At 55.6% G+C, this 15,144-nt stretch overlaps 1 protein-coding gene across 5 annotated transcripts in view; it reads right to left on the bottom strand.

Annotated features, from left to right (window-relative positions):
• The window catches only part of RNF213 (ring finger protein 213), a 117,994-nt gene that overhangs the window by 52,500 nt on the left and 50,350 nt on the right, over positions 1-15,144 (bottom strand). For all 5 annotated transcript variants that reach the window (XM_040456612.1, XM_040456608.1, XM_040456609.1 and 2 more), the window contains 11 exons: positions 14,098-14,315; positions 12,134-12,274; positions 11,849-12,013; positions 10,053-11,208; positions 9,589-9,782; positions 9,256-9,411; positions 4,584-8,204; positions 2,797-2,933; positions 2,304-2,399; positions 1,547-1,665; positions 152-271 (listed from right to left, as the gene is read on the bottom strand). In XM_040456612.1, the coding sequence (XP_040312546.1) occupies positions 152-271; positions 1,547-1,665; positions 2,304-2,399; positions 2,797-2,933; positions 4,584-8,204; positions 9,256-9,411; positions 9,589-9,782; positions 10,053-11,208; positions 11,849-12,013; positions 12,134-12,274; positions 14,098-14,315 (6,123 nt within the window). The remainder of the gene's footprint in view (positions 1-151; positions 272-1,546; positions 1,666-2,303; positions 2,400-2,796; positions 2,934-4,583; positions 8,205-9,255; positions 9,412-9,588; positions 9,783-10,052; positions 11,209-11,848; positions 12,014-12,133; positions 12,275-14,097; positions 14,316-15,144) is intronic.

Below are 15,144 nucleotides of genomic sequence, written 5' to 3'. Positions count from 1 at the left end.
CCTGCGCCTGGCCTTGGAAGCAGAGGAAGGTGTCCTGGGACTTGCCCCCCCCGCCTCGGGGCAGGTGCGGGGACTCAATGGGGACCTCCCTGTTCCTCCGTGCTCCCGGCCACCACCCACCTATGGCCCCAAAGGCTTCCTCCGGACTTACACTCGGAGTCCCCTTCTGGTTTAAACAGCTGGCTGATGGTCACATCCTGCAATCTAGTCACGTCCGAAACCATGACCGTGGACTTGCACAGGTCGTCAATGTGCACAGACTGCCACAGCCCTGTGAGGAATGAAGCCACTGAGAACGTCCCCATGCTTTTCCTGGTGTCCTCTTGGCCACAAGCAGGGACACACCACAGGGCCTGATGTTTAAATTCGCAGCTGCTCAGGGGTGTTGGGGGGCCCAGTTGGTTAAGCATCCGACGGCAGCTCGGGTCGTGATCTCACGGTCCGTGAGTTCGAGCCCCGCGTCGGGCTCTGTGCTGACAGCACAGAGCCTGGAGCCTGCTTTGGATTCTGTGTCTCCTCTCTCTCTGCCTCTCTCTTGCTTGTGCTCTCTCTCTCTCTCAAAAATAAAGATTAAAAAAAAATTTTTTTAAATACACCTATTGCTGAATGGTTTGTACCCTTTAGTCCCCTTAGTCACCCTTTAGTGACTCTGGTTCACACACAGAAGCCACCTGACCCTGCTATCTATTTCAATAACTGTAACATAAACATCACTCATAAGAATGGAAAGATCTGCCTTTTTGTAAAGGGTATCTGAAGGTTTTTAATTCTTTTTTTTTTTTTAAGTTTATTGATTTATTTTGAGAGAGACAGAGAGTGCACGAGCAGGGGAGGAGGAGAGAATCCCAAGCAGGCTCTGTGCTGTCAGAGCAGAGCCCAATGTGGGGCATGAACTCACAAACCCTGAGATCACGACCTGAGCCGAAACCAAGAGTTGGATGTTTAACCAACTAAGCCACCGAGGCGCCCTGGTTCTTGATTCTTTTTACATTTTTTAGTAATCTTGCCCCATCACAGCTAGAAAAGGGGTGCGGGAAACTGGCAAGATTTACCCCCCGTTATCTACGACATTCTTAAAGTAAACCGTCACTTGCCAGTTTCTAGAATACCAATTTTCTTATGCGTGAAACAATTGGTGACCCATTCCTCAGAAAAAAAAGAGAGGCTTAAGGTAGCATTCCCTGCCCCCCCCCGAACCAGGCATTAAGTATCAGTGCTTCCAGAGCAATGCCAGTTGGGAGTGCCTTCTCTAGGCTACCCGTGTAATAAAAGACATGATTAAAGACACGATTAAAGACACTATTAAAAGAAAACACTGGTGCTTATCTACCAGTCAGTAAGGGAGTCCTGCACACTGTAGCAGCCAGCCCAGACACGCGTGTTTCCTGCAATAACCCGGGGTTAAGAAATTTAATTGCATCCGAAACGAATCTCGTTGAGATCAACACCGGTGCTCGGATCCCAGGCTTGTACGCCACGGGAGCAAATCAGGAGCAACTCTGCACATTATCTAAATAAGCGTTATTTGCTGCCATTTTCAGCCTACCCCCGTGGAATCCCACATAGGACGCTCCACTCTCTATCCGGGACAGTTTCGTGATGAAATAGACCAAGATGCAGCCCTGATTCCCTTGTATCTTGTTGATTTCGTTTATAGCAGAATACCTGTTTTAAAACAAGCAAGGAAGGACGAACAAGTCAAAACAAAACAAACAAACAAACAAACAAACAGACAAAGCCAACGTTGTGAAAGCGGCTGACCGCTCCTGTGAGCGGTCAGCTTCAATCTTAAGTCTTCTTATCTTGCTTTCTTTCCTTCTCTCCCCCCCCTCCTTCCTTCCTTCCTTCCTTCCTTCCTTCCTTCCTTCCTTCCTTCCTCCCTCCCTCCCTCTTTCCATCCTTCCTCCCTCCCTCCCTCCCTTCCTTTCTAATGTTTATTTTTGAGAGACAGAGACACAGCGTTAGCAGGGAGCTCCAGAGAGAGGGAGACACAGAATCGGAAGTAGGCTCCAGGCTCTGAGCTGTCAGCACAGAGCCCCACAAGGGGCTCAAACCCACGAACTCTGAGATCATGACCTGAGCCGAAGTCGGACGCTTAACCAGCTGAGCCACACGGGGGCCCCTCTAGGATAGTCTTTTATATCCTGCTAATATTCTATCATTTATACTTCTTGGCATTTTACCACTGTTGCCTGGTTTTAGCCTTCTCTGTAGGCTAAATTTCCGGGGAGAAATTCTTTAGGAACTCCTGAATAAAATTTGGGCTTTCTGGGTAGTTTCTGAGAAAAATAACAAACACATACTTAGCTGAAGCAATGAGTTGAGCGCTGTGGACTCCGTCTTCAAAATTGGTTTGAATAATGAGGATTTTACACCTGGCTGCATCAGTTAAGCAGTTTCTGGAGGAAAAAGGAAGTTATCCGTCCTTAGAAACAGGCGATGAAACTCCCCCAGACTGATGGGATGTAGAAGACGACCGAGAACGAGTGCCTCGGGTGAGGATCTCCTCTGTGTGAGCGGACAAGCCAGGGGAGGGCATGTAAACCCGGGGAAATGCTTCCCTGATGAGACGAGAGGATGCTTCCCTCCACCCCCCCAAGAAGGATGCCTGTGCAGAGGCAGCAGAGACGAGGGGGCACTGGAAGAATGCAACAAGCACCCTTCTCGGTCATGTGGCTTCCGCGGTCACGAGCCAGGGCTGGTGACAGCCCGATGGTCCCTGCAGCCCTGTGAGTGAAGGACAGAGCAGTCAGGGCTGGGGGCAGAGGGGACAGGGAGGGAAGGCGGGAGCCTCACTGGACTTCTCTGAGGAATGAGCCCTCGGTGTCAAACTGCTGCAGAGACAGGATCATGGGCTTCAGAGCTCCGTCCCCCCCTTCTGATTGCAAAACTTCGCAGTCACGGTTGGTCAGCAGTCTGGAGAAAGTGGTGATCTACAAAGTCAGGAAACGCAAGTTACTGGCTAGAATTCAAGGGAAGGTTTACAGGTCTGCTGGGTTAAGCCCCAGAAACGTGAGGATGTTGAACAAATACCTTCCATGGGCTCCAGCATGCGTTGTGGAGTTAGTTGGTACACAGAAAAGAACCCAAACCCAGAGGAGATTTTAAAAACGAGGCAGCGTTGAGGCACACAGAACCCATGGGATCGAAACGTTCTAGAGAGAAGACTCATCCTGTTCCCTAGGTGCCTTCAAGTCTCCTTGGAGCAGCTCTCCGTGTGTGGCCCCTAATGGAAATTCTGACGATTGCTCAGGGCTCAACGCCCCCGCCATTTCTCCCTCAGTCTTGCTGCAATCGTCCAGACAGACGTCGCCGCCTGGATGTCACAGGGGGCAGCAAGGTGTGCCCTGGATGGCACTTACCACCAATACTTGTTTGTTGCTCATTCCCGGACTGTGACTGTCCGAGCCTCCAGGCATCCAGAGCACGATCTGGGGAACCATCCCTAGACGCCTCCGTCTTCCACGGCCCCCCCAAAAGAATCAGCCCCTAGCTCTGCCAACTGATATCTGGACTATTTCTCCATTCTGTCCCACGTGCTCCTCTCTCGGACTAAACTGGCCCAGCAGCCTACGGACTGGCCTATCTTTTCTGCGACGCTCTTCTCTCTGGCCTTCTCCCTCCCCGTCCCAGGCAATGGGACCCATCTCGACAAGAATTCTGCCATCTCTCCCGTCTCTACGGCAGACCCCTCGTCGGCACCGCTGGTAAGACCCGCTGTGAAGTCTCTCCAACGGCATCTCAACCCCACCTCTCGGTCCTTGCGTCCTCGAACCTCACGCTGCCCAGCGACCAGTCCCTGGAGCGATTTCACCCCTTGACAGCTCGGCTCAAGTAGGTGGCCTGTACTACTGTCCCAGCCACACGTCACGATCGGCTGGCGGGTCCTCTGACCTCATACCCTGATCTGCGTCGCCCCCTTCTGCCTCCACGGATAGCACTGTCTTACGATATCCATGGCACCTGCTCACAAGTCGCACGCTGTATGCTGACTGAGGCCAAGAAGCGTGCCAACACACGTCTATGTTCTCAGTGCCCTCAGCCCGGTACTGGAAGGCGTCCCTTCATTTGCTGAAGCGAACGTTGTCCACAGCGTTACCCTCCACGCAGAGGACTGCGCGGAAGCAGGCACTCGAGACTCGCTTGGCCTGAACTTTTTTGAGGATTTGGGTCTCTCACACTCCATGGAGAGAAAGCGGAGTCTCAACGTAGCCATCTATGATTCCTAGGCACTGCCTTTTTTTTTGTGTGTGTGTGTAATTTTTTTTTTTAACGTTTACTTAGTTTTGACAGAGAGGGAGGGAGACAGAGCATGAGAGAGGGAGGGGCAGAGAGAGAGAGGGAGACCCAGAATCCGAAACAGGCTCCAGGCTCCGAGCTGTCGGCACAGAGCCTGACGCGGGGCTCGAACTCACGGACCACGAGATCGTGACCCGAGCCGAAGTCGGACACCCAACCGACCGAGCCCCCCCAGGCGCCTCCCCTACGCACTGCCTTGAAAGGAGTCCTGAATTCTGGACCCTAGGGATCCAAGGCCTCTGGGGTGAAAGGGGACCAGGGTAAAAGCGTAGCGAGACAATCACCTCCGTGAAGACGATGCGGCGTTCCAGGTGGTGCTCGGGGTCCACCGTGCGCAGCTGGGCCCGGAGGAAGTCCGCAAAGGAGCTGTGCTGCTGCGTGTGATAGTACTCCCGAGACAGCGCCTGGGCGGTGAACAGGCCCAGGGAGGAAGCGCCCAGGCGGACCACGGCGTCCGGCGTGGCACAGCCCAGCAGTATCGACTTGGCCTCCTCGCACACCCTCTGGTAAAGTTCGTCGGTCAAGGCCTCGCGGCCTAGCCTCTCCGTGACCTGCAGCACCACAGAGGCACAAGCGTCCGAGTGGTACCCGACGAAGACTTCGGAAGGGCTGTATCTGTGTCCGCCTGCAAAGTGCTGAGCTTTCACATCCACGAACCTCTCCACCCAGGCCTTGAGCTCCTCCACGACCCTTCTCTGCCATTTCTCCAGAACGGTGTTGATGTCCAGGTAGTGCTTCTCCAGCCGGTTGATGAGAGGGATGGGGAACTGTTTGTAGACGACGTCTTTCTCCTCGATGACGATCAATCGGAAGTCGGGGTGGACCCGGCACTTGACCCGATGGGTCCCCAGCCCGAGGTCCACGTACTTCTGGCCTCCCAGGTAGACGTAGTACTGGTTGAGCGCGTCGTACAGGCTCTCATAGAGGCTCTGGAGGTTGAGCAGCACCACCGTCTTGCCGGTCTCCATGCAGATCTTCACCCGGTTGATGTTCCTGCAGATCTGGGTGTACTCTTGGTCCCGGGGAAAGCTGGAGCCGAAAATGATCTCCGGCTGCTGGTCGTCCCTGAAGAACATTTGCTGCAGGACCTGGAGGGCCGCGTAGTTTCTGGTCAGCACGAGCAGGTAGCGGGACTCGGACTCGTCCGGCTCCCCGCCCGCCGCCTTCTGGAGGCGGCCGCACATGTTCTGCTCGATCAGCTGTATGGTGCTGACCGCCTCTGAGCACTTCGCCTCGGGCAAGGCGGCCATAAAAATGTCCAGCGCGTGGATGTCGTCTTTGCCGCTGAAGTTGCGGAGGACGGCCTGCGCGATGTCTTGCGGGGAAGGCTCTTTATCAGAAGCCTTCGCCCTGGCGAAGACCATCTTGATGAGGCTGTAGTAGTCGCGGAGCCCGAAGAACTCCTTGTCTTGCTTCCTGCACACCGTTTCATAGGCTCTGGCAAAGGGCGCAAAGAAGCCCTGCACTCTCTGTTGAACCAGGGGCTCCGAGGAGCAGATACCCTTGGCGCTCTCCATGAGCTCCTTCTTGCTGGGACTGCCGCGGGACACAAAAATGCCCCGGTTCATCTTGGCGGGGTCCAGGGCCCAGTTGGAAATGCCTATGAAGCCAACCTTTTGGTGGGGGGCAGGATGGTCTTCGATGCAGCCGTACTCCAGCAGCGGGTGCAGCGCCTTCAGGGGCATCTTGGGCGAGTCCTCGGCCAGCCCCACCTCGTCCAACACCACCACGGACACGTACTCCTGCAGGTCCTTGCCCTGCTGGAAGCGGGCGCACTGCTTGAAGGTGCTTATGATGCCCTGCGGGGTGGAGTGGGGGCTGCACTGGAACGACACCAGGTGGACCTGCTTCAGGTTGCGGAAGAGGTCTGAGTGGGCCGCCGGGCCTTGCATGGCATCCGCCACAATGGTCTTGGCAAGAGATTTAGAGCTGCCGGGCTTCCCCACCAGGAAGAGAGGAATCTTCAGCTCGATGCAGATGACCATCATGAAGACATTCTCTTTCAAAGCCAAGTTCCTGGCGATGGTTTTGCGCAAAGACACGCCATCCAGGAAGAGATCCTGCATTCGAGTTATCTCCTCCAGGACGACCTTGCTGTCGTTGTAGGGTTCCGGAAAGAGCCTGCAGATGGTCTTCCAATAGGACTCCTTCTGTTCTAAGGAGGCGTGATAGCACACCCCGAGGGCCAGCACCAGGGACCAGAGGACGGGATCTCTCTCGAAGCCGCTTTGGTCCACGTCGGCCCTGCAGAGGAAGGCGTCCAGCTGGGACAGGAGCATCACGCGGTGCTCGTAAAACCACATGAAGACTCGGACACAGCGCTCCACGTCCCTGAGGCTGACAAAGCCACACTCGTTTCCTCTCTTCCTCATGAAGCTCTGCGAGGCGGAAAGCACCTCCGTGATGGCCCGGATCTGGGCTTCGTCCACCCCGACGGAGTCCACCGTCCTCTGCACGATCTGCTGGATATAGAGCTTCTCGGCGGTATTATTCAGCTGCCCGAAGTCCCACACCAGGGGGATGAGGCTCGGCGGCAGAGCATGGACCCGGTACACCAGCTGCCGGAGAGGGGTGGAGCCAAGCTTCTCCGCCGTGTCCTCCGAGCGGACCCTGTACCCCAAACCGGCCGCCTCCAAACGGCTGATCATCTCCTGCGAGTGCTTCCGGTAAGGGTTGCAGGCGGCTATGATGTGCAGGCCCGAGTCCTTGACCAGGGGCTGGCCGTTCACGGTACGATCGCACAGGACTTCCTTGATGCAGCTTATGGCTTCCGTTGTGTTGGCTTCATCGAAAAACAAGATGGTGCCCAGCTGATGCTGCTCCTTGTTGAAGACAGCGAGTTCCTCGGCCTCCCGGACTTTGGAGTAGATCATCTCTGCCGTCGTTCCTCCGTGGACCTTGACCAACTTCATGGTTTCAGCTTGGGTGCTCCCACGCCGCAGGTCGCTGAGGAACTTAATGAGTCTGGTTTTCCCGCAGCCGGTCTCCCCCATGATGATAACGGGGATCCCACACCGGAACCGCATCTCGATGGCAAGGATCTTAAGCATGTTGTCCATGGTGAGCTCATAGGTTTCATCGGGGTCCGTGGGCCACTGGATCCCTAACGCCAGGCACAGCCTTTCCAGTTTCTCATGCCTGGGCAGCTGGTCAAAGTCAACGTTGAAGGGCACCCTCTGGAGTGACAGCCCCCGGTACAGTTCCATCGCCATGACGTCTTTCTTGATGACCGTCCTGCTGGAGAGATCCACCGCGTCAAGGCTGCCGTTCTGGTTGGGCTGGATGTGGAAGCCTATGAATGTCATGGACGTGTGGTCGCCGTTGAAGAACACATACGGGTGAGGCTCGGACTCCCACCTCCTCCGGAGAGTGAAAGGGGCGAGATCTTCTTCCCTGACCCCATCCATGGGGACCGCGTACCTCCCGGGGCTTTGGTCGGACGTGTGAAGGGTTGGTGTGGCGAAATCTCTTGCCATGAAGATCATGAAGGTGACCACAAAGTTCTTGAAGCCCCCCAGCGTGTCTCCAGTTACGTCTGGGTTGCAGAAGAGGGAACCCTCGCAATCTCGGAGCTGGTAATTGAGGAACCCGGCAAAGTTCCGGAGCTCTGACCACGATGGATCTATCACCCCGCAGTAGATCAGGAAATACTGCAGGCATTCCGTAGGGGTGCCTTCCACACAGCCTTCTTGGTACAGGAACGAGTCCAGGTTTTCTTTCTGGTGGAACCGTCTCAGATACTGGTAAGGCCTCTGGAAAGTCTCGCTTTGGAACACGCCCTGGTCCATCCCCGGATCTCTGGAGTTCTCCTCGGGATTCAGCTCCATATCGATCACTTCCTTGGGAGGCCGGCAGGTGACTCTTGGGAAGATGTCGAGAAAACTGAACTGGGGGCCGTGCGTACTCTGGAAAGGGGAGACACAAAGAAAACGCGTATGGCTCCGTTTTCCCGAACCATCGTTCTGCACCTTAACCCTTCACGCGGTCTGCACCAGACGGGCCTTTATGAGCAACTACTTTGCGTCAACTGATTTCCGCAGCCTCCTTTGCACACGAGACTGCTTTCTTTTGTATGCTGAGGCATCGTGGGAACTTACCTTCTCAGCTGCTAAATCTTTTCTACCCGACTTCTTGAAACAGAATCTCTAAATTTTTTTTTTAATCTTTATTTATTTTTGAGAGAGAGAGAGAGGGGGAGAAACAGAGCATGAGCAGGGGAGGAACACAGAGAGAAGGAGGCACAGAATCTGAAGCAGGCTCCAGGCTCTGAGCCATCAGCACAGAGCCCGACGTGGGGCTCGAACCCACCAACGGTGAGATCATGACCTGAGCTGAAGTTGGGCGCTCAACTGACTGAGCCACCCAGGCGCCCCCTGAAACAAAATCTCTATTAAGCACGTGTGTGTGCGCTGCACACGCGTGTGCAAGATGCCCACCCTTTCGTTTAGAAATGTACACGACAGGGGGCGCCTGGATGGTTCAGTCAGCTGAACATCCAGCTCAGGTCATGATCCCAGGGTTGTGGGATCGAGCCCCATGTTGGGCTCTGCACTGAGCATAGGGCCTGCTTGAGATTCTCGCTCTCCCTCTCTCCCTGCCCTTCCCCAGTTTGCACATGCGCGCGCTCTCTCTCTCTCTCTCTCTCAAAAAAAGAAATGTACATGACAAAAGCCTCCTTCCCATCTTGACTGGCATTAAGAAAGACGGACCGTGTCCAGCAGACGAACTTACTTCATTGCGAGCACTGCTGGCATTTAACACCAACAGCATGAATCCCGAAGTGAACAAAACAAACATAAGATACTGCTAACAGATGACGGTATTTTCATTCCAGACATTATTAGAAAAATAATTTTAAAGACTGAATTGTCTTTACTAACACTGTGCTCAGCTGCTTTGCTAAGGGAACAGTGGGTGTACCGGTGCAGAGACGTGAAAATGCCCTGTGGTACACACCCGTTTGGAAGGCGTCTTGAGCATTGCTGGGGTCCTTTCCAGGATTTCAATGATGTATAAATGGCACGGGTTCCGGAGCCACATTTTCCCATTTATATCCATTAAGTACTGCAGGATGAGGAGTTTGAAAATGAACACCCAAAGTCCGGTCTGCACCTAAAGACAGAATCACGCAGGTGTAGGAGTGCTTAGACAGAAGACGGCCCGTCCTCCCAGCCCCGGGGACTGTAGTGCTCGGTCCTTGGACGCGGTGATACTGAGTATCAATACGCGTGGGAAGAGGACGCTGACTTTCCCGAAGCGGCCGCGCGACCAAGACCCCGGGGCACTTACCGAAGAGGTCACGTCAAAGTGGAATATCATGGGTCTGGTCTGATAGCGGGCCTTCAGGAAAGGCAGGAGGGAACTCAGTACTTGGTTCTCATCCACCTGAGGGTCGATCAATCGGATGACCTTAAGGGGCACGTTTTCTCCTCTCAGCTTCATCTTCAGTTTGCTGTGCAATCTCTCCACATAGAGAGACTTCCCTGAAACGTTAGAGTATGGAAATCAGGCGCAGGACCGTGGACCAGGAAGACTTGTTGCAAGTCGCTTCTCTGTGCAAAATGTGGAACGGGTGAAACAAGCCATCGCCCCGATTCACAACCGCAGAGAGCCAAAACCTCCCTGAGACTCCGTGTCCCCGCCTACAGAGGGCTCCATCCGAGCCGCCCCCCCCCCCCCCGGTGCAGGGGGAAGGGCCCGTCGGATGGCCCCCGCGACCCGAGGGGCCCGCCCACCCTGGGAGCGGTCATTACCGACGCCCGCGCGCTTGGACGCCACGATGCCCACGCACGTCCGGTCCCGGAACACGTCGGCGGCCGACGGCGTGTGCGCGGGGGCCTGGAAGTGCTGCGCCAGGTAGGCCTGGATGTCCCGCAGGGGCGCCTGGGGGGTGACCAGGACCTTGTGCTGGCTGAAGGCGGAGGGCAGGTGACAGTGCTCCCGCTCGCTGTCGCACACCATCACCAGCTGGAAGTCCTCGTGGTGCGGCTGTGAGCACAGGCTCAGGAAGAGGGCCTCCGCCTGGCTGGCCACCTCGTAGCTCAGCAGGTCTGCGTACAGCAGGCTGTAGACGCCCTGCCCCCGGGAGCCCGGGGTCAAGCAGCGACGCAGGAGCAGAGCCACCTCCTCCAAGGTGGTTGCCGGGGTGCAGAGCAGCACCTCGTCGAAGGTGGGCAGGGGCTGCTGCGGGGTGTGCATGTAGATGGCCAGCGCGGCCAGCAAGACCTCGGAGTGGCCGCAGACGATGAGGTTGGGCCGGCCGACGTGCAGGCCCTTGGGCAGCTGGCGCTCCACGGGGCACCCGCGCATCCACCCCAGGAGGGCCAGGCATCGGCCGAGGGCCTCCAGGTCCAGGCAGTGGGGCAGGAAGGCGCTCATGCACGCCAGCGACTGCTCCAGGACGGCCCTCAGCTTGCCCGCCAGGCTGAGCTCCCGCAGGAGCATCACCTGCAGCCCCTGGATCACCGTCTTCTCCTCGTGCCTGGCAGCCTCCCCGCGGGGCTCCTTGAGGGCCTTCGCGACGTCCTTCGGGGTGCAGTTGCCTTTGATGAAGGACAGCATGGTGAGGGCGGCGTCGCTGGGCGTCACTTTCTTGAGCTCCGTGCTCAGGTACACCAGCTGCTCGGCGGTGTAGTAGTTGAGGTAAAAGTGCTTGGCCCGCTTCTCCGCCACGAAGGCCTCCCAGCGGTCCAGGAACTGCTCCAGCTGCCTGCTGACGGCCTCCAAGAGCTCTGCTACTGAGCCGCTGCCCTTGAGCTGGACCACAGGCTCCAGGCGGAAGTCCATCTGGATGGAGACGCCGTGTCGAGGGGAGCAGTGCACCTGGGCCGTCCAGTTTCTGAACAGCATGTTCCCGGCAGTGTATAGGTTTATGAAGGACTCCACGAGCCTCTGCACGTTGCAGAACACCTGTGGCGAACGGAAGTGGGAGCCGTGTCACGGGCGACGCAGGAGTCGAGGGGGAAGCACCCCTCGGGTTCGGGCCTTTGCACGCTTCCCGGCACGGCCTCGGACACGCGGGGCTCGCCGCGGAGGCCTTATCTCCTCTTTACGTAATCAGCCTCCCGAGGGGACTCTCTTGAGGATAAAGGCTATTGGCATAAGGTACAAATAGCCTTGAAAGAAAAAACCCTTGACAGAGGCCAGGGGCTGTTACGTAAACGGAAACTCCTTTAACGGTATGTTCGCTTTTAATTTTGACCAAGAGCTACGATCTAAATCTTCTGGTATTGGGGGGTTCTTGCTGATTCACAGCGATCGAAGCAACAGAAGTCTCCTTCTGGGACCCCTCCGCCGGCCGTCTCCCCTGCGACGCACAGAACTAACAGACCATTCAGCCTGCGCACCTTAAGACGGGACCACCGACCGAACGGGCCCGTCATGGCTTAGACATCTCTTGGCGTCTTGAATTCGGGTTCCTGCATTCTGCAGGCCCGCTGTCCCCCCCCCCCACCACCCCCCAAAGATTTAAAGTGGAGTGCCTCCTATCACTTAATGCCAACTCAGACCCTCCTGAGTTGTCCGGCCCGCGGGCAGTGAGAGTCCTCACCTTGGAAAATATCTCTACTTGAACATTGCTGTGATCTTTCTTGCCAGACATCAGCATCAGCTTGTTCAAAAGCTCCTTGAGCTCCTCCAAAGAGAAGTCTCGCGTCTCCTCGCGGCCTCCGTGGCTCTCGGGAAGGGATAACTGTAGAACCGTGTCTGGGGAGATCTGGAGGCAAGTGCCAGTGCAGAAGCTGGTTTTCTGGAGGCAGAACGCGCCCCCCCCCCCCCCCCCCAGTGACAGCAGCCCGTACAGGTCACAGCAGTGCCGGGACGTGGGGTGGCTCACCTTTTGGCCATCTGCGGGGGCCCTGATGATATAGCAGCCTTTGTCGTTGATGGCCGTTGCCAGAGACAGGGAAGTGAGCTCTACTGAACCGTGACTTTCCTTCACCGTTTTCAGCCACTCTAAGTTCCTGGCAGAGTCGCACTGTTGGGACAGGAGGGACACCTTCTTTCTCTTCTTCCCGCGGTGTAAGCCCCTCTTCCCCATGTCCCGCTGGGAGTGCAGTCGCCCTGGGTGAGGCTTTCCTCACCCGCTGTCCTCTCACCTGTCCCGCTCGGGTCACTGCCCCACAGTGTTGCCTTTTTTCTAACGGGCTGATTGTCCGTGTCCCCACCCGTGGCCAGTGTGCCCTGGCTAGCACGCGGGGGCACGTGGACGGGACGGGGGAAGGCTTGGTTCTCCCGGGCCCCCAGGCGGGGGTGAGGCCGGATGGAGCAAGGGCACTGTGGCCTTACGTTCTCCGTGTGCTTCTGGGGACCCCAAGTCCAACCGGAAGCACTAAGGAGAAATGATGACGGAGATGTTTTGTGGGCAAGTAAGCTTCCAGCAGTAGAAACGGAGATGCCTCGACCTGTCCTTCTGTTTCCCCTTTCCTCCCTCACCCTCCGTGGTTGCGGCTGGCCAGACATGGCCTCTGCAGACTAGCCACGTGATGCGGTGTGGGTCGGCTCGAACCCTGGTGCACGTGGTTTACTTAAACTACCACGTTCGTTTTAAAGATTTTTTTTTCAAAGTTTTATTTATTCTTGAGACAGAGAGAGACACAACATGGGGTGGGGGCAGAGAGGGAGACACAGAATCCGAAGCAGGCTCCAGGCTCCGAGCTGTCAGCGCAGAGGCCGACGTGGGGCTCGAACCCACAAACAGAGACCAGGACTTGAGCTGAAGTCGGATGCTTCACTGACTGAGCCACCCAGGGGCCCCACGTTCATTTTCTTTCTGGTAAAAAATGGATTTCTAGGGGCACCTGGCTGGCTCAGCCAGTAGAGCATGTGACCCTTGATCTCAGGGTCCTGAGTTCAAGCCCTGTGTTGGGTGTAGAGCTTACTTATGAATTAAGTAAATACAAATTAATATATATTTTACAAATATATACAAAATATAACTTACAAAATATAAATTAATATGTATTTTACAAACATATAAATTTAAAACGTTAATTTACACCATTTATGGAAAATATGGAAAATACCAAGCGATATACAGAATTAAGTAACAGTTACTACCATTCAAAAAAAAAACACTGGTCACACGTCAGTCTTCTGTCCATGAGTGTTTTGCATGACGGGAATTGTCCTTAATTTACATGCAATTCTGAATTACACTTTCTAACGTAATAAGGGAGAGAAGGCATTTCCATGTATGAAGGAAAACTGGTTTTAAACATCATTTTAGGGGCTCCCAGGGGGCTCAGTCGGTTGAGCGTCCGACTCCTGATTTCGTCTCAGGTCATGATCTCAGGGTTCGTGAGTTCAAGCCCCACGTCAGGCTCTGTGCTGGCAGTACAGAGCCTGCCTGGGATTCTCTCCCTCTCTCACTGCCCCTCCCGCACTCTTGCCTGGACTCTCTCTCTCTCAAAATAATTAAACTATAAAGAAAAATCATTAAACATTTTTTTTTAATGTTTTATTTTTGAGAGAGAGAGAGACAGACGGAGACAGAGCACGAGCAGGGGAGGGGCAGGGAGAGAGGGAGACACGGAATGGGAAGCAGGCTCCAGACTCCGAGCTGTGAGCACCGAGTCCGACGCGGGGCTCGAACCCACGGACTGTGAGCTCGTGACCCCAGCCAAAGTCGGACGCTTAAGCGACTGAGCCACCCAGGCGTCTGCCCAAGAGAAACGTCATTTTAAAATGCCGCATCCACCCCCGTCATTCTGGTGGCATAGTTCGCAGTCACGCCCCTGGCGGTGTTGCAATCGCCCACGCGGCTTTGTCTGCTCGCATGAAGCCAGAAGTAAGACTTACCAGCTTATGGGGCAGGTATGCGTCGTTGTTCAGGGCCCTCCACAGTTCCCCGAGATGGGTCATGAACTCGTCGAACCCCGCGCTTGTGTCCAGCTTGTACAGCAGTGGGGAGTAGCCCTGCACGGCGTCGTGGAAGCAGGCCACCCGGTCCACGTCGATGTCGTTCTCCCCCGCTGAGATGGAGGCCAGGTCCACAAACACCTTCAGCTCGTGGACGCCTTGGGGCGGAGGGAGACAGGTGAGCGGGTGAGTGCGGGGCGGCTCTAGGACAGCCCGGCATTCTGACCTCGAGCAAGGATCCGTAGTGAGGTATAAACGGATACTGCTGAAATTTCAGGGTCTTGCTTATCGACTTTCTGCTCTTAGCACAGATCCGGGGCCATCTTTCTTTTGCAGCTGACGTCGACACTACTGCTCAGCACCTGGCCTCATGGAACCACAGCGACATCCAGGCACCCCATGGGGCTTCCACGAACCTCGCTTTATTTCATCTGCACGACGCCACCGTCTTACACGAAAAAGACGCGGGCTCAGCTGGTAAATACTGTGTCCACAGTTAACCATCAAGGGATGGAAGGACCTCTCTTCGGGCAACTTACGAATCAAAGGATGTGCGTCAAAGCGGGCCGGGGAGCCCACGGTGGCAAGCATGGGGGCTCTGGAGGAGAGACAGCCTCCCCCCTGCACACCAGAGCCGCCTCCCCTCTCCCCTGCTTCCTCCACCTCTCTTCCGTACCTCCCCTCCTCCCTTCTGTGCACCCGCTCTGCCCAAGGCGCCCAAGCCACAAGACGAAAAAGGCTGCCAAGCCCCCGGCCAAAAAAGGAACACACAGAACACCACCGAGTGTGACGTAATCCAAACTCTCTGCGGACAAGGGCTCACCTTGTCTTGTAGCTAAAATCAAGCCCAGGAAAAAGCAAAAGGGAGCAGGATTTGTAAGAAAATGACCCTCCACTGTCCACAGCAAGCATCCAGAGTGGGGGGGAAACCGTAGCCGAGGAAATGCTTTCTATACCAGAACGTAAGAAACACCGCCCTGAAATAAA

Source organism: Herpailurus yagouaroundi, unplaced genomic scaffold (assembly GCF_014898765.1).
Source record: "Herpailurus yagouaroundi ecotype Mexico unplaced genomic scaffold, PumYag 217, whole genome shotgun sequence".
Taxonomy (NCBI): Eukaryota; Metazoa; Chordata; class Mammalia; order Carnivora; family Felidae; genus Herpailurus; species Herpailurus yagouaroundi.
Note: the sequence above shows the minus strand (reverse complement) of the source record. Positions and strands in the feature narration are given on the sequence as shown.